General features: G+C 31.6%; 7 protein-coding genes across 7 annotated transcripts; 6 read left to right on the top strand and 1 right to left on the bottom strand.

Annotated features, from left to right (window-relative positions):
• The first annotated feature begins 539 nt into the window (after positions 1 to 539).
• On the top strand, positions 540 to 8912 carry Tsp_07206 (paired amphipathic helix repeat family protein). Its single transcript, XM_003381441.1, has 27 exons — positions 540 to 555; positions 618 to 675; positions 770 to 829; positions 877 to 1074; positions 1585 to 1803; positions 1871 to 2036; positions 2091 to 2259; positions 2385 to 2461; positions 2972 to 4150; positions 4358 to 4392; positions 4668 to 4768; positions 5057 to 5142; positions 5684 to 5785; positions 5851 to 6008; positions 6075 to 6155; positions 6209 to 6283; positions 6326 to 6431; positions 6660 to 6783; positions 6873 to 6980; positions 7035 to 7255; positions 7306 to 7486; positions 7544 to 7719; positions 7932 to 8105; positions 8164 to 8234; positions 8280 to 8348; positions 8403 to 8619; positions 8679 to 8912. The coding sequence occupies exons 1-27, from the start codon at positions 540 to 542 to the stop codon at positions 8910 to 8912; spliced, it is 4461 nt and encodes a 1486-aa protein (XP_003381489.1).
• Positions 8913 to 10242: 1330 nt separating this feature from the next.
• On the top strand, positions 10243 to 10770 carry Tsp_07207 (hypothetical protein). Its single transcript, XM_003381440.1, has one exon. It carries the CDS (start codon positions 10243 to 10245, stop codon positions 10768 to 10770), a length of 528 nt encoding a protein of 175 aa, XP_003381488.1.
• Positions 10771 to 11114: 344 nt separating this feature from the next.
• Positions 11115 to 14101, top strand: Tsp_07208 (conserved hypothetical protein). Its single transcript, XM_003381439.1, has 4 exons — positions 11115 to 11646; positions 12094 to 12825; positions 13428 to 13549; positions 13643 to 14101. Exons 1-4 carry the CDS (start codon positions 11115 to 11117, stop codon positions 14099 to 14101), a joined length of 1845 nt encoding a protein of 614 aa, XP_003381487.1.
• A 384-nt stretch (positions 14102 to 14485) lies between these two features.
• Positions 14486 to 15539, top strand: Tsp_07209 (conserved hypothetical protein). Its single transcript, XM_003381438.1, has 4 exons — positions 14486 to 14550; positions 14605 to 14781; positions 14831 to 15027; positions 15433 to 15539. Exons 1-4 carry the CDS (start codon positions 14486 to 14488, stop codon positions 15537 to 15539), a joined length of 546 nt encoding a protein of 181 aa, XP_003381486.1.
• Positions 15540 to 17219: 1680 nt separating this feature from the next.
• On the top strand, positions 17220 to 20084 carry Tsp_07210 (hypothetical protein). Its single transcript, XM_003381437.1, is given in 11 exon segments — positions 17220 to 17261; positions 17324 to 17538; positions 17594 to 17817; positions 18205 to 18335; positions 18505 to 18637; positions 18654 to 18700; positions 19034 to 19214; positions 19292 to 19534; positions 19582 to 19700; positions 19865 to 19918; positions 20070 to 20084. The coding sequence occupies 11 exon segments, from the start codon at positions 17220 to 17222 to the stop codon at positions 20082 to 20084; spliced, it is 1404 nt and encodes a 467-aa protein (XP_003381485.1).
• Positions 20085 to 21334: 1250 nt separating this feature from the next.
• Tsp_07211 (hypothetical protein) lies at positions 21335 to 22333 on the bottom strand. Its single transcript, XM_003381436.1, has 3 exons — positions 22325 to 22333; positions 21778 to 22069; positions 21335 to 21510 (listed from the first exon to the last, which is right to left on the bottom strand). Exons 1-3 carry the CDS (start codon positions 22331 to 22333, stop codon positions 21335 to 21337), a joined length of 477 nt encoding a protein of 158 aa, XP_003381484.1.
• A 3216-nt stretch (positions 22334 to 25549) lies between these two features.
• Positions 25550 to 25933, top strand: Tsp_07212 (putative MSP domain protein). Its single transcript, XM_003381435.1, has one exon. The coding sequence runs from the start codon at positions 25550 to 25552 to the stop codon at positions 25931 to 25933; it is 384 nt and encodes a 127-aa protein (XP_003381483.1).
• Positions 25934 to 27096: the final 1163 nt, after the last annotated feature.

Here is a 27096-nt window from a genome sequence, read left to right as displayed (position 1 = left end):
TATGAAATTATTCAAATTATTTGCAGTAAAATACAGTTTATTGCATGTTTTATTGTTTTATTTTTGTTTTATTTTAATACAGTTTTATTTACATACAAGACAAAACATTTTAATTTTGATTATTTATGTAATTACTCTGTAAAATGTATTGTTGTTTTTCGTTTGAAAGCTTCATTTTTTTCAGAAATACTTTAGAAACATCCCAACTTCGGAAGTTTTGTTACCTGCATGCTATAGATGAAAAGATCCTCAGAAAGTACGTTTTTACTAATAATTTTTCCTTCAGTTTAGTTTTTATTAAATTTTTTTTCGCTAAATCACTTGTCCTCCTACGTAATTAATTAACAACTTTAGTAGAACAGCTTAGCTAAATTAAACTAAATTTAATTAAAAGTTACTGTTATGGGCATTCATATTTATATATATGAAATGACTGTATAAATGTTTTCACGAAATTTTAGAATCATGGCATTATGTAAATTCGAATATATAATAACTATATTTAATTACTGAGAAAATGTTTTAATTTCATCGGAAAAATGGACTCATTTTGTAGTATGTCAATTTGTATTTATGTCAACTTATAAATTTAAATATTTCCCTAATCGAATTTATAGCAGGCCACCATTCTTCATTGAACAATTACTGTTGTGGTTTTGACTGTCCAAAGCGAACGTATCAAACTTATTTAAAAACAAAATCTAATAAGGTTTATTTCGTAGTTTTTTTACTGTATGCTACGTTTCGATTCTTGAAAAAAAATTCACAGCATGAACGACGGTTCAAATAGGTTCCGTCAACCCAACAGTGTCGCTGAATTGGCAGCTAGGTATGGTTGATGAGTTGTTTCCTTTGAATCATTTTTTTATGTTCCAGGTTGCCCCTGCCTCAGTATACAATGAACCAACAAATTGGCATATTCAGGCCAATTTTTCCAGCAGTTCCACCTTTTTATTTACAACACGCTCCAATGATGAGGCCTACACCACTTCCACTACCAATTAATTTTGGAAATGCTATGCTACCTCCAACTCCAAATTTTCAGCCAATGTTACCACCTCCTTTATTTACCGGGTAAACACATTTTTAAAGTTTTTTTCGACAAAACATGGAATATGAAAAACAGTTCTAGAAATAATTAAGTAATAAAAATTAAGTCGTTTTTAATTTATTATGGTTTGTCTTCAAATGAAAATAACTCTATGATTTTATAAAGACGTATGATTAATGTGGTAGCTTTGTAAAGAAGTATCTATCTTAAAAACATTTTTAATAATACATTTTGAAAATGCTTATATATTTTATTATTTGAAACAAAAATTAAAACAAAAGCATATAATGCATTGAAATTTTCACTTCTAAATTGTTTGAATTTAGAAACCTAATGCAATAAAAAGGGAGAATTTTTTGGATGATAAATTCGACATTTTTAATGAATTTTTAATTTTAAAATATAAGCATAATAATTAAATTTTTAAAATTAACTTTTGCTGCATTTATTGCTTATTTTATAATTTGAACATTCAGCTGCCCAAAATTTTAAACATAAACCATGATAAATAAATGGAAATTTTGTATTTTTAGACCATCAACTAGTAACTTAATTTCCCATAATATTGGATTTCCTCAGCCACCTTGGATGACGTCTCCAGTGGTGCATGTGCCTGGCTCTACTTTGTTAACTGATCCTAATCTTCCCAGAGAAGTGATATTTTATATGGGAAAGATTAGAGATCATCTTTTTCGAACACCACGTGCTTATTTTGAATTTCTGGAAGTGCTTGAAGATTTACGATATAATAAGTGGGAACGCAAGAAAAAGCAATTACTTTTATCAATGCACATTTTTGTGTAATGGTTTTGAATTTAGAACAGATATAATGTGCGCTGTTAAGCACATTGCAGCGATGCTTTACAATAGCCCGGAATTATTGAAAGAAATGAAACTAATATTGCCAGAAGGATATGAAATAGAATTACATGGTGACTGTTTGGCAGTATTAAAGCCAGGAGGTCGAGCTGATGCTTTTTCAGTGGTAACTGAGATAAAAACACAAATTAAATTGGTTTTTAAAAATTGATTTCTCTAGGACGAAGCAGTAAAAGTACGGTTAGTAACTTGCCTTTATTCATATCGGCCAGGCACTTTACCACAACAAGCAGTCGGAAGTGGAATGCATTCATTGAATATTTTCAGTTCACCCCATTATCAGGAGCACTTTAATAAGGCTATGAATTACATAAATAAAGTCCAGGTGGGTACATTTATAAATTTTATATTTATTGATGAACAGATTTTACTGAAGCTTTTAGAAAATATTATTTTGCGATATTATTCTTTTATGTTGTTTATAAATGACAATTATTTAAATGTGCTATTTTAGTCATCAACGCCAATATACTTACATTTAGAAATGATCAAACTGATTTAGCAGCACATTTCATAATTCATAAAAGTGAAGTAAAATAATAAACAACATAGTACATAATATTTATTAATAATTAATTGTTATTATTATTTAATCCAGTTGTTCAATTGATAGGGTATCTTTTGCACTTTTGGATCATCAGTGTTAATTATTTAACGCATTTTGTTAAATTCCATATTTCAATCTCTGGTGTTGCTGAATTATCATAAATCTGAAAAACTGTGAAAGTAAACTGTTTTATTAAAAAAGTGAAGATTCTTTATAGCCGTAGAACAAAATAAGAAATTTGTAAATTTTTATGTTACTTTATAATTTTTTCTCTGTAATACTTTTAATTTGATTGACGAATATTTTTTACACTAGGAAAAATGTAGCTTGCTATATTATCTGAATGCATGAATCAAAATATGAATCAGCTGTATATCGTTGTTTTATTATAAATGCACTTTTTTATTATATGTTTATAATGGGAGCTTGATATTTTTTGATTTAAAAATTTGTTTGAAATATTAGTGCTATAAAACTGAAAATAAATATTTTAGCAGCGCTATGTTCACAAACAGAAAGTATATCAGGAATTTATATTCGTTCTGAACTTTTACCGAGAATATTCACCGTCAATAAGAGACAAATACATGCCTAAAGTACTAGATCGAGGAAGAATAGAAACGAAGGTGTATTCCATGTTGTCAAAGATTTTTTCGGATTCACCAGATTTACTCACAGAATTTATATCTTTTTTGCCATCAACAATAGCGACTGCAAAAGTTCAAAACTTAAATTCAGCTCAAAAAGCAAGTGTTTCTGAACAAACTGGGAGTGGAACTTCTAAATCCAGAAATATACATCTTGAGAGTTTGCTTGGCGTGAGTGAAGCGCACATGCCAACGATACAAACGTCGTCAGTGGTTGGACGTGGTGGAATATGCCAACCAGAAATGGGAGATTTTGTGAGGAATAAGCCAATAAATGAACCTGATAATACGTCATCTGTTAAAGAAATGTCGAATATGCCTACGACTGCTGAAATAAGCGAAGTCCAAGATACGGAAAATACGACTTCCTGTGAAAGTAATAAAGGTGATATAGAAATACAAGCTGATGATTTGCTTATTGCTGGACAAATGCAAAATCGTGCAGATAATACAAAACGACATGAACAATTTGCAAAAGAAACATTGCATGCAGAATTAGCAGTGGAAAGTAGAAATGTAGAAATTCGAGATAGCAGCAATGAAGAGGTTCAACATATTCCTGCCGAAGTCGAAGCTGATGACATTGAAGAAACGGAAAGCATTGGAATTAAGGCAATGGAAAATATTATTCCAAAAGATAATATTACTGGAGCAAAAATGTTTATTAGCGATGAAGATCCGGAATTTATTGCTAAAGGAACCCAAACTGTTGCTTATTTGCAAAATATTATTGAAGAAAAAGAAGAAACTACTAGTAAAAACATGGGGAATTTTGAAAAAATCCACCATGAGACCATTGATGATGACTTGTTAGTTGAATGGACAAACATTCAAGATGAATTATCCATTTCTGAAGTACAAGAAACTGAGATGGAAGATTCTGTGCCCCAGAATGAGACTTTCAGTAGGTGGGACGTTGTTGAGGAAGATTCTTCTAATGAGAAAATAGTTGTTCATTCACCGTTAGTTGGAATAGAAAGTGCTAGTAATGTTCAAACAGAGATCATCGACTTAGCAACAGACAAAGTAAGTAAATTTGTTTCATCATTCTATTGAATAGCTTATGATTTTAAGTTCAGTAAGTGTTTAACTTTGACTAACTTTTAAATTAAAAATCTTTAAATAAAATATGGTAGTATAAAAACCAAATGAATAATGTATTTGGCTATCAGACGCAAGATAAACTGTTATTTGAAATTAGTTATAAAAATTAATAAAATAATTTTTTGTCAGGTCGATGTAGTGGATGTGTATGAAGAATCATCCATGTATGACAGTTCCACAGAAAAAAAATTTTTAAAAAAGGTCTTCGTTTCCATTTTTTACCATAATATTTTACTCAATTTGTTTTTGAATTCTGTCATAGGTTACAGACATTATGGATAATCTTCAAGGCTATGGTAAGTTCTTAAAATTAGTTAACTCGTTGAGGAATAAACATCCATCTGTGGTAAATTTGCTAGAATGTGCAAAAATGAAGTTTAAGTAAGCGTTTGACATTTTTTAAACACTACATTCATATTGTAAAAAGTGCTTTTTCTAGAAAAGAAACAGTGGCGCATGAATGGATTGTTAAAGCATTGTCTATTGTGAAAAACAGTATGCTTGAGTGGCCAGTTGTATTAGATCCTCTTCAAAGCGTTGGTTCGTTTTAATACATTTATTTGTCATTGACTTAAAATGAAAGCTTTCTAAAAAATATGTGACTGCATATCATTAGTATGTAATATCATTAGTAAAGTTTGGCTACTTTGAGTTGCTGTATAACAATGATTAAGTTACTAGAAAATGTAATCTTATTATAAGCAAATATATATATATTTTATATATGCAAATGTGTGTAATTTTTTGTTAATATTGAAAAATAGTTAAAGGTAAATATTTTATTTAATGGAAAGTTTTTAATGTTTTGATAATTTTTTTTGATTTTAGCAGTCGATGAAGTAAAGATGCTAGAAGAAGTTTACTTTTTCCTTCCAGAAGCTTACATGATTCAAAGAAAAAGCATAAATGGAGAGGTAAATAAAAGATATCAATCTAGCTAAGTTTATTTGTTTTGCTAAGTGCTGCTTATCTGTTAAGAAATTAAATGAAAATCAAAATATTCAAAAGTATGAAAGTATTATAATATTATACTATTATATATTATTCTAGCAATAATATAATAATAATATTATTATTCTTGCAATGTATATAGAAATATAAAATAAAGGAGAAAATGCTATTAAAAATTGACTACAAGGTAACAGTAGGCCAATGATCAGCACAGTGCAAATGAAAGGGAAACTGATCTTCTTAATTTAAAAAAATTTATATTTTTGAAATTATTTTAAACAAAAGCTCTCAAACGTAAAACAAAAAAATCTTTAAATAAGTTTTTATAATTTGAATAATGCATCTAACTTTGTAGACTAATGCATTGTACAATAAATTGAAAGATTGTAAATATTAAGAGTGCTCTAGAAAAAGAATATTGGATTAATTAATACTGACATTAAATTATTATCCAAAATTTTTGATAATTGTGTCATGATGTTCATTTGCATATTACTCGTTTAGGTGTTAAACTATCAGTGCTTTTCCAATTCTCCCCATTCAGGGCAAAATATTGCAACTCCTGCTCAAGCAGACGTATTCGAACAAGAAAAAGAATTATACATTGTATATAAATGCCATCTGTTATTAAAAAGTTTTTTATCAGCCAGGTTTTATGATTTATTATTTAGCTAGATTATATTATTGGCATAAACTGCTCAACCTTAAATACATTATCTAATGTTTGGGACAGTATTATAAAATTGAAACGTAGTGAAGCAAAAGCAGTACAACTTGATGATCGACTTGGAGGAAATTCTGTCAGCATACCAGCCAGAGCCTTTAGACGGTATGAATTCATATACGTACGTAATTTAAAAAATTAAAGATTTTACAAATGATATTTTCTTTACAGCATGTATGGAAAACTGGCCGATGATTTAATTGAAGGTTTAACAATGACACCATATTATTGCATTCCTTCAGTACTGAAAGAGTAATTTTTTATTTTTTATGAGTCAAGCAATTAACAGACTTCGTTTTTCTTAGCTTCAAAGACAAGACAGAAGAATGGGTAGCAGCTAGAGCAGCGCTACATTTAGAATGGAGAGACGAATCTCAAAGGTTATACTGGAAAGCTTTGGATGTTAGAGGTTTTTATTTTAGGCAAACTGACTCAGAACGCTTGCGTGTTTCGACATTTATAAAAGAAATTCAAAAAATATGCAAAAGCGTACGTAATAAATTAACCTACTGTCGAATTAATTTTCATGTTTCTTGAATTTATAAAAACTATTGCAACTTATTATTTTATCGAATTTATTTTAATTATTTTGAAGACAAAATTTCTGTAATTATTTTAATCACACATGCACATTATATATTATTATATATGAATGAATTGCAATAAGTAGGTAAATAGGTGTTTTTGCATGAAATTTTAATAATTGTTTTCAAAGCACATATTAAAAAATTGTATGATCTAAAATGTCCAGTTTAGCGTTTGGAAAAAAATATTAAAAGCGATGAAGCAGGTCCTTACATAACTTTGCTCTATCCAAACGAAAAGTGCTTATTTTTTCATCCAGGAAGATTGGTAATGAGACGAATCATGCAAATGCAAAGTAAGAAAGTTTTAAGAAAATGAATAAATTTTGATCAATCTAGTGTTGATTTAATTTGATCTAATTTGGATCAATTAATTTCATTTAAGCAATTTCTATTTTGAATAAGAAAAGAATTCGCTTCATTTTGCAGCATATTGTGCCTGCATTGTTTGGCATGCAAGCGGACAGCGGTTTGGAATCCAAATCAGATCCAAGTTTGCACTGTAATTGTTGACTTATTTACTGATGAAGGGGAATAATTTATTTAGAAACCCCACCACACATGAGAACTCCAACGAAGCAACCTTTGAACATTGACTCTGGAACTCCTAAAAGTAGTGGCAGCTTAAAGTGCAGAATAAAATTATCCGGGAAAAGTGGGGAACCAGAAGTGGTTGAAATTTTAAATGACAGTCCTGTAGAAATTGAAGAATGTGAAACAGAGAAAGACTGTTTTGACAATCCACATTTATGGAAATCAACACCTCAAGTATTTTCTCATTGTACATAGTATATCAATAAAGCAATTTTAACTTGTAGCCAGATGGATTGAATAAGATGATCGTTCCAGAAGCTTGGTATTTTTTTTTTCGTCTACACTACCTGTTTAGCAATCGATTAGAGAAACTGTTTCAATATGCTTGTGATTTTGCCAATAATTATGAAAACAAAGATATGTACCATTTTTACACCACTACCAAGCTGTCAAATGTCTTTATAAGTTGTTTATTTGTGCGTTAAATTGCACCGTTTAACCTTGTAATTAGTGTTTGTTTAGAGAAAAATTTGTCTGATCCTAGACAACTTTTTGATTTGGGACTCAGAGTTATAATCGATTTTGTGGATGGAAAGCTGAAACAAGAAGTGTATGAAGAGCAGATGCGTGGAATCTTTACAACGCATGCATACGTCATGTTTTCTCTTGAAAGATTAATCCGTTTAATGATAAAACAGGTAATTTAACATTCAAGTATGAAATTATTATTTATTTATTATTTTAATATTGCTATTTAAAATTTTTAATTAAATTTTAGAATTTAATTATTATTTCCAGTTTAAATTTATATTATTTTAAAACTAATTTAATACGGTAAAGTTTTCATTTGTTTGTAGTTTAGAAATATTTTTAAAAGCATTATTAGAACTTGCTTAATTTGTGGTTTTAGCTTAACGCAATGGTTACGGATTATTTATCAATACGTTTGCTAATGGAGCACGAAAAGTATCGCAAAAAGCAGTACAAAGCTAAAACAGCAGTCGAACATTATCTGAATGAAATAGAATATGAAAAAGAAGTTAGACGATTTGGAATGGAAAATAATATTTACAGTATTGTAGTTGTAAGTACAACATAAGTTTGTTAATTATAAACTGTGAATATTAAATGATACTTTTCAGGATGCTGAATACTCCGCGATGAGTATTCATCCAATTATTTTTGAAAAGGAAAATGTGCAACATGTACCGACGTTTATGTTAAATTCACTTTTTAATTATTATTTATCTACACTCAGTGACAGTTACAGAAATATTATTCATCCATTTATGTCCCATCTAAGCACTATACCAATATTCCAATACAGGTATTTAATGTAATAAATAATATTATGAAATTTTTAGTAATATTTATTTTGCAGAAGCATGCAAAAATTGGTGCATTACATAAGATATTCACAATGTATATCAGCAATTGCAGAAGAACCGATTGCAGAGCAAAGATGCAATGAAACATTTGAGGGAAATTTTATCATTAACGAACTATTTCCTGCTTCAAAAGGACCACATTATATTTTTGAATATCCATCGGGTGATTTTTTCGCCGGTCATTGCAGTAATGTCGACGACTTTAATCTGGTAAATTTATATGAAAATTCTGATAAATGTAATGCAATAATTACTTTTAAATGTTTCAGTTGACGAATGTACAAAATAACTTTTTCGAATTGCATAACAAATGGGCAAAGTCAAATGCAATTAGCAATGAGAATCGCATTCACAAGTTGTTTCTAGGCCGGAATGAAGAATCCATCGTCTCTAAGATTATTATTCCAGTTACCATCCGTCCACCGAGTTTTAATATAGCGATACATGCATTTTATAATCCATATACGCTTGATTATTTTATATTGCCTGATGATATATTCTGAATGTTATGACTACTTTTCCAATAATTTATTCAAAAGTGATAAAAATGAAAAATGCGCGTACACTTTTATGACGCAAATTTGCATAGAGTTGAAAACTATATTAGACATAACTTTTTCTTTCAACGTGTAATTTTTGTTCAGTACAATGAATGAAAGTATTCTTTTCAAATTAATATTTCTTTCTTGAATAAAGTAAATTCTTACCAAAAATACTGAATTATATTATCACATTGATTACATTGCATCATTGAAGACTTTTACAGAATTTAAAATGTAGCTGTTTATAAACCTCGAAAATCAAATAGTCAAGATTCTTGATATTAAAATCCAAAAACTGATTTTCTATTTTCACAGATGGCACCTAAATTTAACTAAAGTCATATACATGCATATGTCTAATCCATATGTCCCAGAAGTTCATTGTCTCTACAGCATACAGAATTCATTTCATTATGAGAAGTTGCTAAACTGCTGTGCTATTTATTATTCAAAATAGGCGAATTGGTTCATCTAAGGGCATCTCAACAACCGTGATTTGGGCAAAGTAATTCTATAATTCAGAGAAATAGGAGAATAGTCTGTCTCAGTGTGACAAAATGCGATTTCACTTTCACACACATGCTCAAACTAATTCCGTCAGCGGATCACCAAGACTGCTCCTCAAAAAGACGATAACAGTTCCTACATTGACAGTCAACTGATAACTACTTGAACTCAGAAAACAGTTTGAACTGTTATCAGTTACAAAAATCTACAAGTCACAGGTCTCATTCTCTGCCTAAAAGACCAAAATTGTAACATAATAAACATCTATTGAATACCAATGAAAATGAACTCGTTTATTAAGAATCCAAACAACACCAATTGCATACATTCTAAAGCAAACTAAAATATTTAAAAATTAAATGTCAAAAAAGAAATTCCATTAAAAATTTTTATTCAAATATTTTTAAAAAATTAAAAAAATAAACATATAAATTCTACTGAACACAGTTTATTACAGTTTAATAACTGTTGATGAAATAAACAATTCATTTGGTACCTTATAATCAATATACTATATTACAGTGGTGGATATATGTAGAAACAAAGGGTTAGTCAGTGTGTTTTGTGAGAATACCTTCCGTGCTAATAAAACTCAGTAGCGTTAATTTCCTTGTTCTGCTTTTGAATACTCTCTCTAGCTGTTTGTGTTATCTGATCTTACGTCTGTTGTCTCGATTTACGTAATATTACAGATCGAACTGACCAAAACTCAACAGGTTATGGGCCCAGACCACGTAGCATCTGCGCTGAAGATCTGAATGTAAATTGTTGAGACAACTGAATGATGGATTTCAAGTTTCAAGTTGACAAACTTGAAAGTGCAAGTAACTGGAGTCGCTGGAAAAGGCAAATTCAGCTTGTTCTTCGTCATCATGCTGTTCTTGAAGTTGCTACTGGTAAGAAGGTAGCCCCGATGGCGCCACCTGCTGGCAGTAATGCTGAGAATTTGAAAAAGCATGAAGAGGCACTGAAGGCTTTTGAAAAGGAAGACACTCTTGCCCAGCTTATTCTTGTCAGTTCAATGAATGATGCCAATGTTGAGCTGACGGCCACATCTAAATCTCCCGCGGAAATTTGGCAGAAGCTGACCGCTATGTATGAACAGAGCAGTGGTCAACGTGTGGATAGACTGATGAAAGGGTTCTTCAAATGTGCAAAATTGCAAACGGAAGACATGGCAAGATATGTCGCCAGGTTACAGAAGCTTTTCTCAGATTTGAATGATGAACTGGAAAGACTGACTGGCACTCAATTGCCTGATCTGCTGTTAACAGAGCAGAATTATGTCAACGCTGCCTCAAGAATACTTTGAGTTTAAAACTGTTTGGGAAAGTGTGCCTGTTGGCGAACGCTCTGTGAATTTGTTGATAGAGTGCCTACGGCTAATCGAGATGCGGCTTCCTGAAAAGACGACGGACTCGTCAGTTGCGTTGATGGTGAAAACACACACTAAGAAAAAATGTCGAAAAGGACAGAAGAAAGTGCTTCAAATGTGATCAGATTGGGCATTTTGCCAAAAATTGTACGATGACGACAGTGACGAATGCGGAGCAGTCAAGGCAGTTCCTTGGTGGTGGGAGTTTCTTTTGTTACCGTGATGAGGACATCAGAAAAACCTGCAGAACGTGGGTAGCTGACTCAGGTGCCTCATAGCATATGACGCGTAACAAAGAATACTTCGCGGACTTTGCGACATTTGCACAGCCTGTGAATGTGGAAGTCGGAAACGGCGATGCCATACCTGCCTATGGCCGGAGCACTGTAAACTTCAAGGTGTTTAACATTAAAGGAAAATGGATACTAAACAGGATGGAAGATGTCTACTATGTGCCCAAACTAGGATTAAACTTATTCTCCATTGGAAAGGCTGCCGAAAAAGGTTTCAACTTCACTGCAAACGCGGATGGATGTACCTTCCGTAAAAATGGCCGCGTGAAGCTTTCTGGCATACGCAGTCTGAATGGGATTTATAAGCTGTATATGCGCTTATGCATTCCAGAGAAGCCTGCATACGTACATTTGAGTGCTGTCGATGCTTCGTTGCAATTATGGCATGAGAGGCTGTGCTATCGAAACAAACGGCACGTGCAGCAAGTGCTGAATAACCATGGTATCAAAGTGTATGCCCAAGAGGAGTTCTGCACTGGTTGTGTTTATGGGAAGCATCATCGTGAAAGCTTTTATTCACGTAAGTACAGGCCAAGGGCTCCAGTTAAACTGATACACGCTGACTTGTGCGGACCCATGCATGTGACTTCTTTAGGTGGGTCGAAGTACTTCCTTGTTTTTAAAGATAATTTTTCACGTTACCGCCGCGTTTTCTTTTTGAAGAGAAAGGATGATGTGTTGTTGTGCCTTGAATCCTTCCTAAATGAGGCACGCAAGGCTGGGTGTACAGTAGAGTGCATTTTGAGTGATGGCGGACTTGATTGAGTTGAACAACGCTCATGTGAAGGATATCCTGCAACCACGAGGGGTTACCATGCGTACTTCTATGACAGTGATTCCCAAAGTGGGAGATATCGCCTCCTTGGGGGCGGTGGAAGGCTGGAAGGGGGCACTTGGGGGGGGGGCGCTGGAAAATAATGGAGCACATTAGAGGGGGGCGCTTGGAAGCAATGTTTTATGTTCACAGATGAAATGATAGACCACATCACATTTCAATCGAATTTATATGCCCACCGAGAATGCAACAACTGGGCATTCACAGTGTCACCCCAAGAAATACGGCAGTTCATTGGAGTGATACTGCTGTCAGGTTACAACTGTCAACCAGAAGCAAAGCACTACTGGTCTACGCAGCCAGACATTGGTGCACAGGGTGCCATCAGTTGTATGAGCCACAATCGTTTTATGGAAATAAAGAACTATCTCCACCTGGTGGTGGTTGAAGGTGACAAGATGAGCAAAGTAACACCTCTGTACAAATTGCTCAACTCCAGCCTTGTCAAGCATGGTATGTTCCATGAGAAACTCAGCGTTGATGAATCAATAGTACCATACTTTGGTCGCCATGCGGCAAAAATGTTTTTAAAATGCAAACCAATTCAGTTTGGTTACAAAGTATGGATACTGTGTGGCAACGATGGCTACCCATACCATATGATTATTTATCAACGTAAGGAAATCCACGCACCGAAAGTGCCATTGAGCACCAGAGTTATCAGAAGTATGGTCGACGTTATTCAAGAAACCTCGAATACCACAAGACATGCGTTGTATTTTGATAGCTTTTTCAACAGTTATGATCTGCTGGTAATGTTATCTGAATTGAAAATGAGAGCTATTGGAACGATCCGACCATACCGCAGCAAGGGTGCTGACGCAGTGATGTTGCCAGACAAAGACCTATTGAAACAAAAGCGAGGTGCGTTCGAATTTTGCAGTGATGGAAACATTCCAGAGAAGCCTGCATACGTACATTATATAGCAAAATGCTGATCAATAAAAGCAGTGTTTGTACGTGTCGAACATTTTTGTCGAGAACCGCCCAATGTTCACTAAATGGAACATGCCATAATTCCATAAGGAGTAGTGTCAGACATGTCTAGCTCTAATATTTTCTTAATTAGAACCTATGTGTGTGTCATCAGGATTTACAGCTCTTGAACATGCACTAAAAAAGTTTGGGTAGATAATGGTTAAGTCGCTTTTATGAGCTTTTTGAAATTCATTATTTTTTGACAATATTTTAGGGGGGCGTTTGAAAAATATGTCTCTTAAGGGGGCGATAGCTTGAAAAAGTTTGGGAAACACTGAGATAGAACAGTTTCTTCTGGTGATGAAAAGGGAATTCCAAATAAAGAGAGGACCCTTGGATACCTTTCTTGGCATGGGAATCAAAGTGCTGAGCGATGGATCAATTTTTGCTGGACAACAAGCGTATACTCGCCATATATTGAAACGTTTCCGTCTAGACGAAGCTAATGCTGTCTCGACACTGGCTGAAGTTATCGACTAGTGTTTCAGTGGAAGAGGGTGAAGAGCAACTAAGTCCAGGCACTCCGTATCGTGAAGCCGTGGGAGCTCTCATGTTCCTGATGACAGCAACGAGGCCTGACATTGCCTACGCTGTTAGCACTGTGTCACAAGTGATGGACAAGCCGACTGTCAAAGCTTGGCTAGCAGTCAAAAGAATTTTCAGATACCTTCGCGGAATGGCTGATTATGGTCTGCTGTACTAGGCAAATGGAGAAGGAGTTCTGAAAGGCTACTCAGATGCAGATTACGTAGGTGACGTCACGACTCGACGTTCACGTACTGGCGTTGTATGCACATGTGCAGGAGGAGCTGTGTCGTGGCATAGTCAGAAGCAGAAGAGCGTTGCATTGTCAACAACGGAGGCAGAATATGTTGCTGCCGGTGAGGGCGCAAAAGACATGATGTGGCTGATGTCATTGTTTGCTGAAGTCACAGAGGTGAAGCAGAAGCCTATATTGTTTGTGGACAACATGGGAGCAGTTAAGCTCTCCAAGAATCCAGAGTTCTACAAACGTTCAAATCACATTGAAGTGCGATTTCACTTCGTTCGTGAAAAATACAATGAGGGCAAAATCGACATCCAGCACATCGATAGCGAAAACCAGAAGGCAGAGATCCTGACGAAAGCTCTACCGAAGACGCGTTTTCAAAACCTGCGTTGAGAGCTGGGAATTGTCTCTCAGCACATGAATTGTTAGATTAAGTGTTGATGAAATGAACAATTCATGTTGGTACCTTATAATCAATATACAGTATTACAGTGGTGGATATATATATATAGAAACAAAGAGTTAGTGTGTTTTGTGAGAATACCTTCCGTGCTAATAAAACTCAGTAGCGTTAATTTCCTTGTTCTGGTTTTGAATACTCTCTCTAGCTGTTTGGTTATCTGATCTTACGTATGTTGTTTTGATTTACGTAATATTACAGATCGAACTGACCAAAACTCAACAATAACTTACAGATAACAATGAAAATAAATAGAACAGAACTTAATTATCTTAATTACTGTACTCAGTATTCAATATTCAGCAAAAAGACTTTAAATGGTTGATTTTGCTGATGTGATAGAACGGTTAACGAAGGCTATTCTTATAGCACTAAACATAAGGTTTTTCTTTGCTCAATTATATGTTTATTATAATTTACTTTGTGATGTTTGAAGAAGATTCCTCGACCATAGTTGTTATCATATTTCACAACTGCTATATCAGAATTACGTGTTACTGGGATACCTAATCAATATGGTTGATGATGATGATGATGATAAATTTCCTTATGGTTCATTGGAGACGTTTTGGGAAAGCTTGAAAATTCTTGTTGAGATCGCTGCATATGACACGTACGAGTTTAATAATTTATCAAAAGTTTCTTGAAGATTTATGTTTTAGCTCTGCTAAAGGTATGACAGAGAAAGTCGATGAGAAATATGGTATTGATTATGAAAAAATAATTAACGAAGTGATATCAGAAGTGCTGTTTCATGAAGCTGAATCATACTCGTTAGAAGAGAGTTCACAGACAATACGGGATCTTTTTACTGACTCAGAACCACTTTTTGGTCTGGAAACACATTCATTGTTAAACAGTTTGAATTCTGACATGCCTACGGATTTTAGCAATATGGACTTAAATGACAAATAATTATAATGAAATAAAATTCGAAGAATATGTAAGTGGTTTGTGTTATTTACTGTATTTTTTCAATAAGTTCATCGTAACTGCATGGAAAGTTTCTATGAAAATGATAGCTAAAAGCACTTAGTCTGTTTATGTTTAGTTCAATGCACTAATTTTTTAAACGGGAAATTGATATTCAAAATTCGCCAGTGATAGTTTATATTTTCTTTTAAATAACTTTCCTTTATAACATGGCAAAAGTTTTATTCTATTTCTAAATTTTATGATGTAATTCATTTAAAATGAAAAAGAAATTATCTTAAAAGCAATTTTATGCATAAGATAAATTTTTAATTAAATAATAAAACTAAAGACGATTCATTTCTCATTACATTTCAAGCATGTAAATCAGTTTTGCAATGCATTTTAAGAATGACGATCGATTTCTCAGAGCATAAAGCCTCAGTTTTGGATTTTTAAACTGATAGCCAAAACTTTGTTAATGTTTTACGATCAAAACTGACTTTAAACAAAGAATCTTCAAACAGATTGATTAATTCTCCATCTGCTTTTGTGGATATGCCGGTAGAGACAACATTGCGTGCTGTGAGAAGCCGGACACAAACAGTGATTCTCATGTCATCAGTAACTGAATCATAGCTTAGTTGTTCACCCAACAATTTTTGATGAGTAAAACTCTCCTGACAAAAATGAAGACTACTTCCGTACTTTAATATTTTACGCGACCCACACTTTGAGAACCACTGAATTAAAATATTTAAACATTGAAGTATTAAAGATTTTCTCGTTGCTGAAAGAAATTCGATAAGTTGAGCATTTGAGAGTGGTAAATATCATTCCATCAAATCTTAGAAACAAATTGCACGCACATCGCAGCTTAGAGATATTGTAAGAGTTAAGCAAATGTAGATAAGCGATAATAAATACTATACTGAACAAACGCAGTGGTTGAGATTAAGTAAAGCAGTTTATATTCTCATCCATCATTACAAATACATACAGTCAATGTATTTTATGGTATATATTCTTTATACTGTATTCTAATAATGAGAATGAATAAACTTGACTAAAATTCGATTTCACATCTACTATGTTGTTTTACCATATTTATAACGTTCTTTCGTGTATAGGTATTTGTATTCAAGTCTTAAACCACTCTGTTGCAGTAAAACAGAACACCCAATTTGATTTCAAATAGTTCTATAAATAGTAAACTTGTTGAATGATTTCTATTTCTGTTTAATAGGAGATAAATGGTATAAAATTAACTTGTGTTATTTGGATTTATAAAATTATAATTGTTGCATATGTAACTTGTATATGACTCTGAAAATTTTGCTGTTGCGTAATGGTAAAAAATAATTAAAAAGAAACTAAGAATTTATCAATTATGCTAAAGTATGTATCATAAAATCACGTAACTGTTCGTAACGATAACCATACAATTAAAGTTGAATTTACAAATTTTAAATTATAAACATATGATGCATTACATAAACTCATAATTATTATATACTATCATACATCCGGAAAAGTGAAACTGAAACCACAAATTATTGTCAAGCAAATTATGTCATGTGATAATTTTTAAATTTATAAAACTTGAAAGAAAAATGAGATTTTTTAATTTCAGAACTGGGATATATAATTGACATTGCATCAGTGCATAAGTTTTACATAAAGGGAAAAATGATTTGAAAGCAAAATGGAAACTGAAATGGTACAACATCTCTACTTATTGAAGCACAGAATGACAAAACGAAAGAAATCAAGATGAATTCAACAATTGATAAACTGTAACCTTTGGAAAATATATACGAACAAGGTATGGACATGAAATAAATATTTGGTTGGTAGTAACAATAAGCTTTCAAATGTTTATTTATTGCCTAATGCTATTTCATTTATTTAACTCATTCAATAAACAATTGTTTTTATTTTTATTTGTTTCAATATTAACACATTCTACGTAAGCAAATAAATGCAATGGAAAATTAAATGCACTAATAGAATTTCTGTTTCAAGTCCATCGTAAACAAATCCAAATAAACAAGTTTATGTTTCAACGCTCAACCCACGCGGATATATAAAGTGATTTTCCACATGGTCCATCACTTTTGAATAAATTTTAAGCAAAATATGTATATTCCTTATTTCATTTTCGTTATCAGCATTTTACAGGTTGGATAAATTTTTTCAAATGTTGCAGTAACAGTAATTTAATGAAATGCTGTTTATTAAAGGCAAGTGTAGAAGGAAGATGGCTCTGTGGACAACAAAACCAAAGAATGCTGGAAGATTCATTAAATCAAAATTCAGACAAACCCCTACCTCCACATGAAGCTTCTTGGATTGTAATGATTGAAAGCGGTGGCAAAACCTGCATAGGTCACATTGTAGGAAGTCCTGCAACCACTAAAGTACAGATAGTTCTTACAACTCGAGATTGCGTAGAGGGGTAAAGCTAATTTCTCGATCAAAACCTTTTGCAGTAATATTAAAATTATGTTTAGCAAAAGTGCATCGAGTATTAAAGTTTACAGAAAAACAGAAACAAGCAAAGCTGCAAAAATTCTCAAAGTACATTCTGTGAAGCAGCACAGTTATCTTAAAGAACTATCCATTCTTAAATTGAAAAGTCCAATAACCATGGACGACTCTTGGAAGCCCGTGTGTCTTTATTACTTTACACGTTTATATGAAAACTGCGGCATGTTATCAGCTAACCTGGAAGCAGGTAACTCTTCAAATTTCTTTCAACTCTTATTTAAATTTTTAAATATTTTGGCTCATATTTCATTTTAATTTGCGCTTAACTTTCGAAGTAAATGACAAATGTATCAATGAGAAAGTTGTTAACAATTGTTAATTTTTTAATAGCAGCATATAACCCTTGTTAACTATGATTTGATTATTAACCCTGTTTATTGACGTAGAATTTCTTTAATTATGGCAAATATTTTGGTTTATAAATGTGGTATCGTAAAAGTTAAAAATAAGATTAATACAAAACTGTTTTGAATTTAAAGCACATTTATTTTCTCACAGATTTCACCAAAAACTTTTACAAAGCAATTGTTCAAAGTCAGCTGTTTTCTTTAATTCATTTTTTGATGTATTATAGGAAAAGGAGTGTCAAATGTAGCAATTCAGAAAGCAAAAAGTGTAGAAAATTCATTTTGCAAAAATGAAATTTCTGACTTTGATGAAGAATTGCATTTATGCGTTGAAGTGTCAAAATCCAAAAATAATGAAGTTTGTTTAATTCTTAAAACTATAATAATTATCAAAAATGGTTTTACAAAATGCACGCTAAGTTTTAGATTTCTTAAATATTATCTTATTTATTTCATCCAAGCGTAGAATCTCTCACTTACTCTCAGACACTCTTTCTATCACTGTATGACAATTTTAACATTCATAGAATACTGGTGAAGCATTTGTTTGTGACCATGATGGCATATGGCAGCTGCACGGTATTAAAAAATCTTCTAAGCCTGGTTCTAAGTATATTGCTTTGTACAGTGTAGAAAAAACAGGTCTTGATTCTCTTGTAAGTATTTTTCATTTAAGGTTGTGCACTTGCTTTGTTAATTTGTCAAATCATAACGGAGCTTCTTGTATATATTTTTTTAATGTAAGCATAAATTTAATACATCAGCTGAAACTCTTGACATTAAAAATCATGACTGAAGAACTGAATCCATTTTTGACTGCGTCATAAAATGGATAAGGTTTTAAATGCATTCAATAGTTTTAGTGATAATATGTTTGTAGTAGGATTACTTTTAGTTTATCAGGTACTAAAATAAAATTTATGGAGATTAATAAAAAAAATTAGATAAAAATGAGTATTTTCTAATCATTTAATTTTAGTATGTACTGATAAATACAGTTCAATGATAGTTTATAAAATTATTTTATTAATGTAACAATCTAAATTAAACTTTCAGGGAAAATACACTTGTGGAACTCCTTCGCTAAGAAGTTTAGAAACTGAAAGATCTTCAACAATAGAGACGTCAGTAGAGGCAGCACCGTGGATGATTCCCATTTACGTGCATGAAAGAGATGAAGAACCATTACTATGTAGTGGAATATTAGCGGATAATTATCATTCATCCGGTTCTAAAAGTATTTACACGACATCGAATTGCGTCACAAGGCAAGATCTTTACAATTAGGATTTGTTAAATTTTCATTTTATGCAGTTTTATATTTTTATAGAAGAATAAAGACAAAAGATATTAAAGTATCTTATCAAACTGGCCCGTCAAAGTTCACTAATGTCACAGTATCGTCTATTAAAAGATTTGAACATGCCCCTGATATTGTAATCCTGAAGTTGAAAAAAGCCATTCCATTAACTATATTCTCAAGACCTGCATGTCTTTCCATAGAAAAATATTTTCTTGACCAGACAATTTGTAAACTTGTTTCTGTCACTTCGAATGGTATCTTTGTTTATATCATTTTTCAATTTTGATGAATATATCTTTAGGTAGCCTCAAAGTTCGAGCAACTGGCTTTTCTGCATACACTGAGGGAGCATGCAAACGAATTTTTAGAAATGTTGATGATTCACAACTATGTTTGAAGGATTCTGATAGTGAAACAAAGGTGAAATTTTTTTATTTCATTATGAATTAGATTTATTATATTTTTATTTCATCACATTATTAAATGTAGACGTATTAATTTTAAGAGATGTATCGCAAATTTCATAATTTAGTTGATATTTTAGTGAATAACATTTTGAGTGTTTATTAATAACTAATTTTTAGCATAAACAAAAATTGCTTATTTGCCAAGGACGTGATGAATTCACCGGAAGATATGTTTTAGTTGGCGTGGAAAGCATGAGAAGTGGAAACTATATTTCCATCACACACTACAAGTCTTTGTTTAATTAACTGCAATACTTTCTGTATTGTCTTTACAATGTATATTTATTACAGAAACGACTTTTTATAATTTTAAAAATTTAAGAATATTAAAGTTTAAGCACTATCCCATTAAAATAACAGCAAATTCTTATTTTTATCATAATAATAAATTCGATTTATTGCTTGTTTTGGTATTTAGCTTCATCATTTAGTTTCTGTTATTTAGAGCATTTATTGTAATATTCTTCGAATTATGACACCGATAAAAATAATTTCTTTTTTTTAACAATAGTGATTATTCAATAAAGTTAATAATAATAAATCATAATGCATCGGAAAAGCTGAAATGAGATAAGTCACATTTAAAGAAGTCAAACTTATCTTTGATAAAAAAGCGATGCATTATTATCATATTCAAATTTTTTTGTTCATGAATTATTTAAATATTGTTCAAATGTATTATTATTAAGTAGTTTCATAAACAATAACGTTGAACAAATGAAATTTGTATAAACTCATGTATGTATTTAAGTAATTCAATAAAAATAAAATAATAAAATGCGCAGTATATTCAAGTTTCAAGAAATAAAATATGAAGAATAAATTATTTTGAATTCATACGCTAAACTGCCATCAGTTAAATCAATTTACAACAATTGTGCAATTAACTTATTATGATCATTGCAACCTATGCTTATGATTGCTGCATTTTATCATATATGTGACACTGTTTTAACTTCTATAACTATATTTAATGGAACTTTTATATTTTTTATTAACGTCGCTTTTGTGCACACATGCACATTTGATTGTTACATGAATTATTAAAATGCTGTTCAAATAATAAATTTAAATTCAAACAATAATAAGCATTTAATTGCTAAAAAAACAATGAAAGTTGTCACAGAATGGATTACATTATTATTCAATCAAATGAAACAACCAGTAAAGCAAATTATTTTTTTATCATAAAATGCGGGGAAAATTTGTTCCATCATTGAATAATTAATTCAACCATTACGGTAAGCAAAGTTTTAAATAACAAGCAACCAAACTTTAATAACAAGTAAAAAGAAGCAACTACTTAGAAAGGAAAAATAAACAGAGGTAAGATTGATCAAACAAGAGCAACGATTAAAATCCAAATATTAATTTTATTTAATATAGTTCAATATAGTGAAAAGTTCACTGAATAATGATGATTAATTTTTATTTCGAACAATAAATTGCTTTAGGCGATTAACATAAATTAAACAATATTAAACAGCAAAACAAAATCAAATTAAACATTGACTATTAGCAGTTAGATTTATGATAATAATTGAGAGAGTGAAAAGAAATGAAATAAGTGAAATGAATGATATTTCATCATTCTTCAGTATTTTCATCATTCAAGGTGAAGCTTTCAGATGAAGAAACATCTGCTGGATTAAAATTCACACTTGAAAGCGATTCCATAACTGCTTCGCAATCAAAACTGTCGTCACTGATGGTGTAATATCGTTTCTTCGTCTCCGCTTCTATCATAGCAATTTCTTTATCAGCTTAAAAAAATGCATTGTTCATAAACAGCACTCATATTTCCGATATTTTTTAAACAAGATAATTAAGTAGGTAAGTTAAGAAATAGAAAAAGAAGTAAGTAGATAAAAAAAGGTATGTAAAAACGTTAATTTTCTCTAACAAGTAAACCTTTTAATTTGCAAATTATTAACTACTCAATAAGTTATTAAAATAAACTAGTTAAACTAAATAAATAATTGAAAAAAGTATTTCTTTGAAATTTATTTATTTGTGAAGTAATAACTTACATTTCGGATAGATCGTGACATAGTAATTAAAGGATTTTTCCGTATCATCTTCAGTAGCTTCACTGCATTCTTCATCTGTTATCCATGACTCTGCTGTAAGAGTGAAAGCTTCATCATCACCTTCTGATTGCATGTTCAACTGCAGAGCCTCACTATCTTCCATTTCGCTACGCATTGAAGCTGTCTCTGTTAAAGTAAAAGACGATAAACTCGAAACATCATCACTCTGCACTGACTGTAAAGTCAATGAGATTTGTTCCGAATCTTCGTCAACATGGTACGACGAGTATTCCTGAAAAGACACCGGTTAGTTAAATATGTTGGAATAAAATGTTATTCAAAATGACATATGAATTAAAATATTGCTGGTGCTTCAAAAATTTTAACCTGTATTTTTAGCAGCAAACAAATTTCACTAATAAATGCAATAATTAAATATCATGCAGTTGGAAATAAAAGTTTCAAATTTTAATATTTTAAATAGGAATTTATCAGAAATTTAGAGATGCAAGTTATTAATATAAAAAAGCTACTGCGCAAAACTTACTTCGTTCATTGTATCGATGTGCTGCTGCTTCGTTCAGCAATGCAAATGAAAACACTCTTGACGAACTTTCAAAATTGATAAACACTTTAAAGTATCCCTTTAAACAACGTCATCAGTGTTTTTAAAGTTTATACATCATATTGTAGGTTTTAATGTAATATTAATGATTACTTTAAAATAATGAAAATGAAATAATTTATTAATTATACTTAATGACAAAAGGAATTTATTGGCTAATGAAGCAGCTTCTTCAAGCACCCGTGGATATACTGCATAGTCCTAAAAAGGCACAAATGCACATTCAGATTCATTTAAATATAACGAAAAAATAAAAAATTATGAGATAATAGATGGGCTTATACATTCATGCGCTCTGCCATAGCATATGTCATTACTTTTGCTATATTTGGTATCGCTTTGTTTATCTGTTATTGGTTGCGCTTTATTCTTGCATTGCACTTTTATCAAAAATGAATTGGCCTGAGATTTTATGTAATTGTATCATTTTAAGTTATCATTTTTTTCATCCACTTATAAAATGCTTTAGCTAGTTTTCTGTGATCATTTGTAGTAATCAATTCCATTCTAATCGTATTTCGTGTGAAAGACCACTCATTTACAGTATTACATGGAAAGGTATTTTTCAATGACTTTGAGTCATTTACTACTCAAATGCATTGAAATGCTAGCTAAGCAATTTATCAGATTATAGCTTTGATAAAACCAATACGCAAACAAAGCGTTTATTGGCTCTTCTGAATAGATCTTTAATTAGTGGGGGATTTTTTTAATTAATGACATTTTTGAAATTATTTTTTATTGATTTTTTATTTTGAACTTCCATTTGAAGAATTCAATTATTCGTGTAAAATGCTTTACGTTTTATGTGATATTTTTTTATTTTTCATATTGTTCATATTAAGATAACTTCATTCACAGAAACATAAATGTTGATAAAAATTAATTTAGTAAAACTTTGGAGATAATGAAGTTAGGTCATAAAATTACGTAATCGTAAATGAAAATATCTGGACCAATGGAATGAAAAATATTAAAACTTATCAAATCAGGAATGTTCGAATCAATGAACAATTCGAAAATTAAAATCAGTCTGACTAGGCGATAAACATGCAATGAAAAGCCGATGTCAACAAGCCGATGTAAAAAAACGCGGTGGAAAAATTGTACCGACCTGGAACATCCCGTTAATCAGCTTTGATCAGTGATTGTATGTTTCTTATCAAATTTTGTCCGAGCTATCAGTGCAGTTTTTGCTACTATCTTACCTTATATAGGCATAGATAATCACATGCTGCATTTTTGCAGACATACGTTTTTTTGAGACATAATGTGCGTAATAGTCAAAATTTATTTTAACGGTAGAAAATCTTTAGCATAACTTTTGCTTTTGCGCTAACGAGAATGAATTATACAATTCCAAAACTTCTTTAACTTCTTTACATTTTCTCAGTCTTCATGTAGATATTTTTAAGTACAAAATTAAAAAAGAGGTTTCACATTATATGGCAAAGCGTAGTGATATTTCAGGTTACCTTGCTGTTTAATTGAAGGCACACTGGTCTTTAAAAATAATGCTTTTAAAACGCTTCATAGTTTCATATTTACCGATTACAGGAAATTATTTCAAGCGATAAATTGCTTTTCTTACTTTATTTCTTCAAATAATCTGCACAGAAACTTTTCTGCTGTTCGTCAAACTCCTATCAGCACTAGGTAAAAAAATGTACAAAGTTTCATTTTGCAGCAACAAACAAGCGAATGCGAACTATATTACAATATGTACAGTGTGAAAAAATATACAATGCAATACAATACAATAATAACGCATAAATATGAAAAAGGTCCATTTTAAATTTGTGGTGATTGCGCCACGGCAGCCGACTAATCTCTAAATTTAAAAAATGGATTGCTTGTGATATCATAATAATAATGTGGCAAGTTAAACCATTCTTTTCACCTTTGTACCCAACCAGAATTTATCATTATGATTTTTGTGCATTTGAGCGTGTAGCACCTCCCATTGTGAATTCCCTTTTATTGTTATCGTGAGATACAAAGTGAATTTCATCGTTATTTGTTTCTATTATCAAAATCTCTGACCTACAACACATAAAATAACACAAGCTAGTGGTAAAGACTGAGAAGTGAAATGAAGAAAGGTAGGATTAACAGTCTTGAATTGTTCTTTGTAAATTAAATTTCTTCATTATCCAAATGCAAATTCAAAACTGCAACCCTTGTTGAAATGGTGTTCTTCTCAGTCATAAAATTGAAAAAGCACTCATTATTCACCGTTCTGCTATGGAAGAAGTAGCATGCTTCATTGACAATTTTATGATGGTGAAACACGCGTAAGAAGCTTCTAACACGCTTTGAAAATATTTTGCAAAATTTTGTAATGCAAGTATCAAATCAAAATTTGAAAACGATTAATTCATTTTGGACTTATTTTGACAATCAGACGGGAAATTTTCAAATTTATTTCACAAGTGAACAGATTAATGTGATATATAAAATAACATCGCTGAGGATTGGGAAAAAGTGATGATACCTCTACTGCTCAGTGAAATATTGCAGTTGTGTTATCATATTTATTCATTAAATCAAAGGGTTACAGCGTATAGAGTAAGACAAAATAATTCACGTTCAAATACTCCCATATCATTAATGCAATTATTTACCTTTGAATAATCATTTTCAATAGTATATCAAAGAATTTTTGTAAAGATGCAAGGTTCTACATTTTAACATTACTGTTCAGAAGTGAAAACACTTCTATAAGCTAAAACAGGACATAGCAAGAACGTCACAGTGCAAGCAGTGGTCAGGAAATTTGAAACTTTGTAATATGTAAATTAATTGCACAGTTAACATTGCAGTTAATAATTCAAATGTTTTTGAACGGCTACATTAATTGTAAAAGTTGAAATTTGCAGTCTTCGTAAAAGACTACACGAAAAATTATGAAAAATATATTATTTAATACAATTTTAATAATTGTATAAAAATGTCAGGTATTAACTAATTATGTAATATGCAACGGATTTATTTTAAAGTGATTTCTTTTCAAATTTAAACAAAAACATTAAGTTAAAAATTGTTTAAATTAAACCACTTTAAAAGTTTTTTTCAGCAGCATCAATAGCTTGTTGGTTAGATTAGAATTTAGTTTGTGGCATTCTTTTTGCAAGAACGGTAGTCGCTATGGCTGAGAGTGAAATTCCAGGTGCACACGATGTTCTCCTTCAACCGGGTCTGCGGGTCAGTTTCAATGCTCCATTCACGACTCGCCAGCAGACCATGATGCGTTTGCATAATAAATCGGAAAAGCCAATCATGTGGGTTGTAAAATCGAATTTGGGAAAGAAGATTACCATCAGTCCATCCTCTGGTGTATTGGAGCCGAATTCTGCAGTGAACATCCATCTGGTTTTGTTTCCATTCAACTACAGCAAAGGACCAGAAGAACGCCTGACTATTGAAACGGCTGTCATCTTGCCGTTAATGGAGAAGAAATTTGACCAAGATTTTTTACAAATCTGTGAAATTTTGAATCGTATTCCAATCTCGATTCATTATAATTTATAAATTTGTCGATAGCAATGCTATTGAAACTTTTCAAAAAATTTTAACTCATCCTAATTATCAATTAATTATTGTTCACTAGTTTATATTTCATTGTTTGTCTATTTTTAAATTACAAGAAGCCTATTCTGTTAAAATATTATTGTTATTATTATAAATTTACGAATTATAATTTTTGAATAAAACATTTTACATACTTTATTGTTTGCACTACTGAATTATTGATAACTTGACTGTTCATCAAACTTAACTTTGCAATGCAATAGATTGGCCTGCGTTTCCGGGTTTACGCGACTATCCTCGCCGTTTGCGTTGATCTTTTGTGCGCGCTCGCGTTTACTTGATGGCATCGAGTAAACAGAGAACAAACAACTCAGTATAATACAGTGCTTTAATACAACGAGAGAAAAACAATCAAGACACTAAATCACACCACGGTCGACCAACAGCGCACCGCACCAACAACATTAGCTAGTTAACTTTTTCCGCCAACTCATACCGTATCTTTTCTGATAATCACGTATTACGCCACTCTTTTTAACGATTGTTCGTCTGGTCTTCTTGCGATGGCGGCGGTCTTACTGCCGCGCCTGGAATAGGTGATATTTAAGATTTTATACTGCACGGTAATGACCCCATAGTCATCTTCTACAACTGAAGTTAAGCATAAAAGGGATAACAGAAAAAAGAACGTTTAAAAATCAAAATTATTATTTAGAGTTATGAGCAAATGATAATCTTTATCAAAATAACATGCCATCATAATTGATATCGAAGATTTAATCAAAAACAACTCTGTTGTTCAATCTGCATCGAGACTGATTTAAAAAACCAAACTGATTAAAATTATTATAAACATATTCTAACCCTTCTTGGGTCAAGTGGGGTATATTTTGTACACAACGCTGTTTTTGACTGATATCCCTGCCGGTCCCACTTTTCATTTATTGGTCGTTGTCCTCGCTATTTTATTATTCGTCGTTGACCTCGCTATCTTATTAGACCGTAAAGTCTTTTTCGTATTGGTTTTCCTTGTCTAATTGCTCATTGATTCAAATCTTTCCCTTGTGATTAGCTGTAATATTTTTTCATTTCATTGGTTCAAATATTCCATTTAGGATTACGTAACTTTAATAATAGTGACGTAACATAAAAAATGAAAATGT

Source organism: Trichinella spiralis, assembly GCF_000181795.1.
Source record: "Trichinella spiralis strain ISS 195 chromosome Unknown Scfld1, whole genome shotgun sequence".
In the NCBI taxonomy this organism is placed as follows: domain Eukaryota; kingdom Metazoa; phylum Nematoda; class Enoplea; order Trichinellida; family Trichinellidae; genus Trichinella; species Trichinella spiralis.
This window is presented reverse-complemented; position numbering and strand designations above follow the sequence as displayed.

Excerpts from the sequence above, each read along its gene's own strand:
- Tsp_07206 (XM_003381441.1), top strand. Across the intron at positions 676-769 it reads TTTGACTGTCCAAAGCGAAC|CATGAACGACGGTTCAAATA; the intron begins GTATCAAACTTA and ends AAAAATTCACAG. Across the intron at positions 2,037-2,090 it reads GAGCTGATGCTTTTTCAGTG|GACGAAGCAGTAAAAGTACG; the intron begins GTAACTGAGATA and ends TGATTTCTCTAG.
- Tsp_07207 (XM_003381440.1), top strand. The coding sequence starts at position 10,243 with ATGGATTTCAAGTTTCAAGTTGACAAACTTGAAAGTGCAAGTAACTGG.
- Tsp_07208 (XM_003381439.1), top strand. The coding sequence starts at position 11,115 with ATGACGCGTAACAAAGAATACTTCGCGGACTTTGCGACATTTGCACAG. Across the intron at positions 11,647-12,093 it reads TCGTGAAAGCTTTTATTCAC|ATGAAATGATAGACCACATC; the intron begins GTAAGTACAGGC and ends TTATGTTCACAG. Across the intron at positions 13,550-13,642 it reads CTGTTAGCACTGTGTCACAA|GCAAATGGAGAAGGAGTTCT; the intron begins GTGATGGACAAG and ends CTGCTGTACTAG.
- Tsp_07209 (XM_003381438.1), top strand. The coding sequence starts at position 14,486 with ATGGTTGATTTTGCTGATGTGATAGAACGGTTAACGAAGGCTATTCTT. Across the intron at positions 14,782-14,830 it reads GAGATCGCTGCATATGACAC|CTCTGCTAAAGGTATGACAG; the intron begins GTACGAGTTTAA and ends TTTATGTTTTAG. Across the intron at positions 15,028-15,432 it reads AACACATTCATTGTTAAACA|ACGATTCATTTCTCATTACA; the intron begins GTTTGAATTCTG and ends ATAAAACTAAAG.
- Tsp_07210 (XM_003381437.1), top strand. The coding sequence starts at position 17,220 with ATGTATATTCCTTATTTCATTTTCGTTATCAGCATTTTACAG. Across the intron at positions 17,262-17,323 it reads TCGTTATCAGCATTTTACAG|GCAAGTGTAGAAGGAAGATG; the intron begins GTTGGATAAATT and ends TGTTTATTAAAG. Across the intron at positions 19,215-19,291 it reads TCATTCATCCGGTTCTAAAA|TTTTATATTTTTATAGAAGA; the intron begins GTATTTACACGA and ends CATTTTATGCAG.
- Tsp_07211 (XM_003381436.1), bottom strand. Across the intron at positions 21,511-21,777 it reads TGTCACGATCTATCCGAAAT|CTGATAAAGAAATTGCTATG; the intron begins GTAAGTTATTAC and ends CATTTTTTTAAG.
- Tsp_07212 (XM_003381435.1), top strand. The coding sequence starts at position 25,550 with ATGGCTGAGAGTGAAATTCCAGGTGCACACGATGTTCTCCTTCAACCG.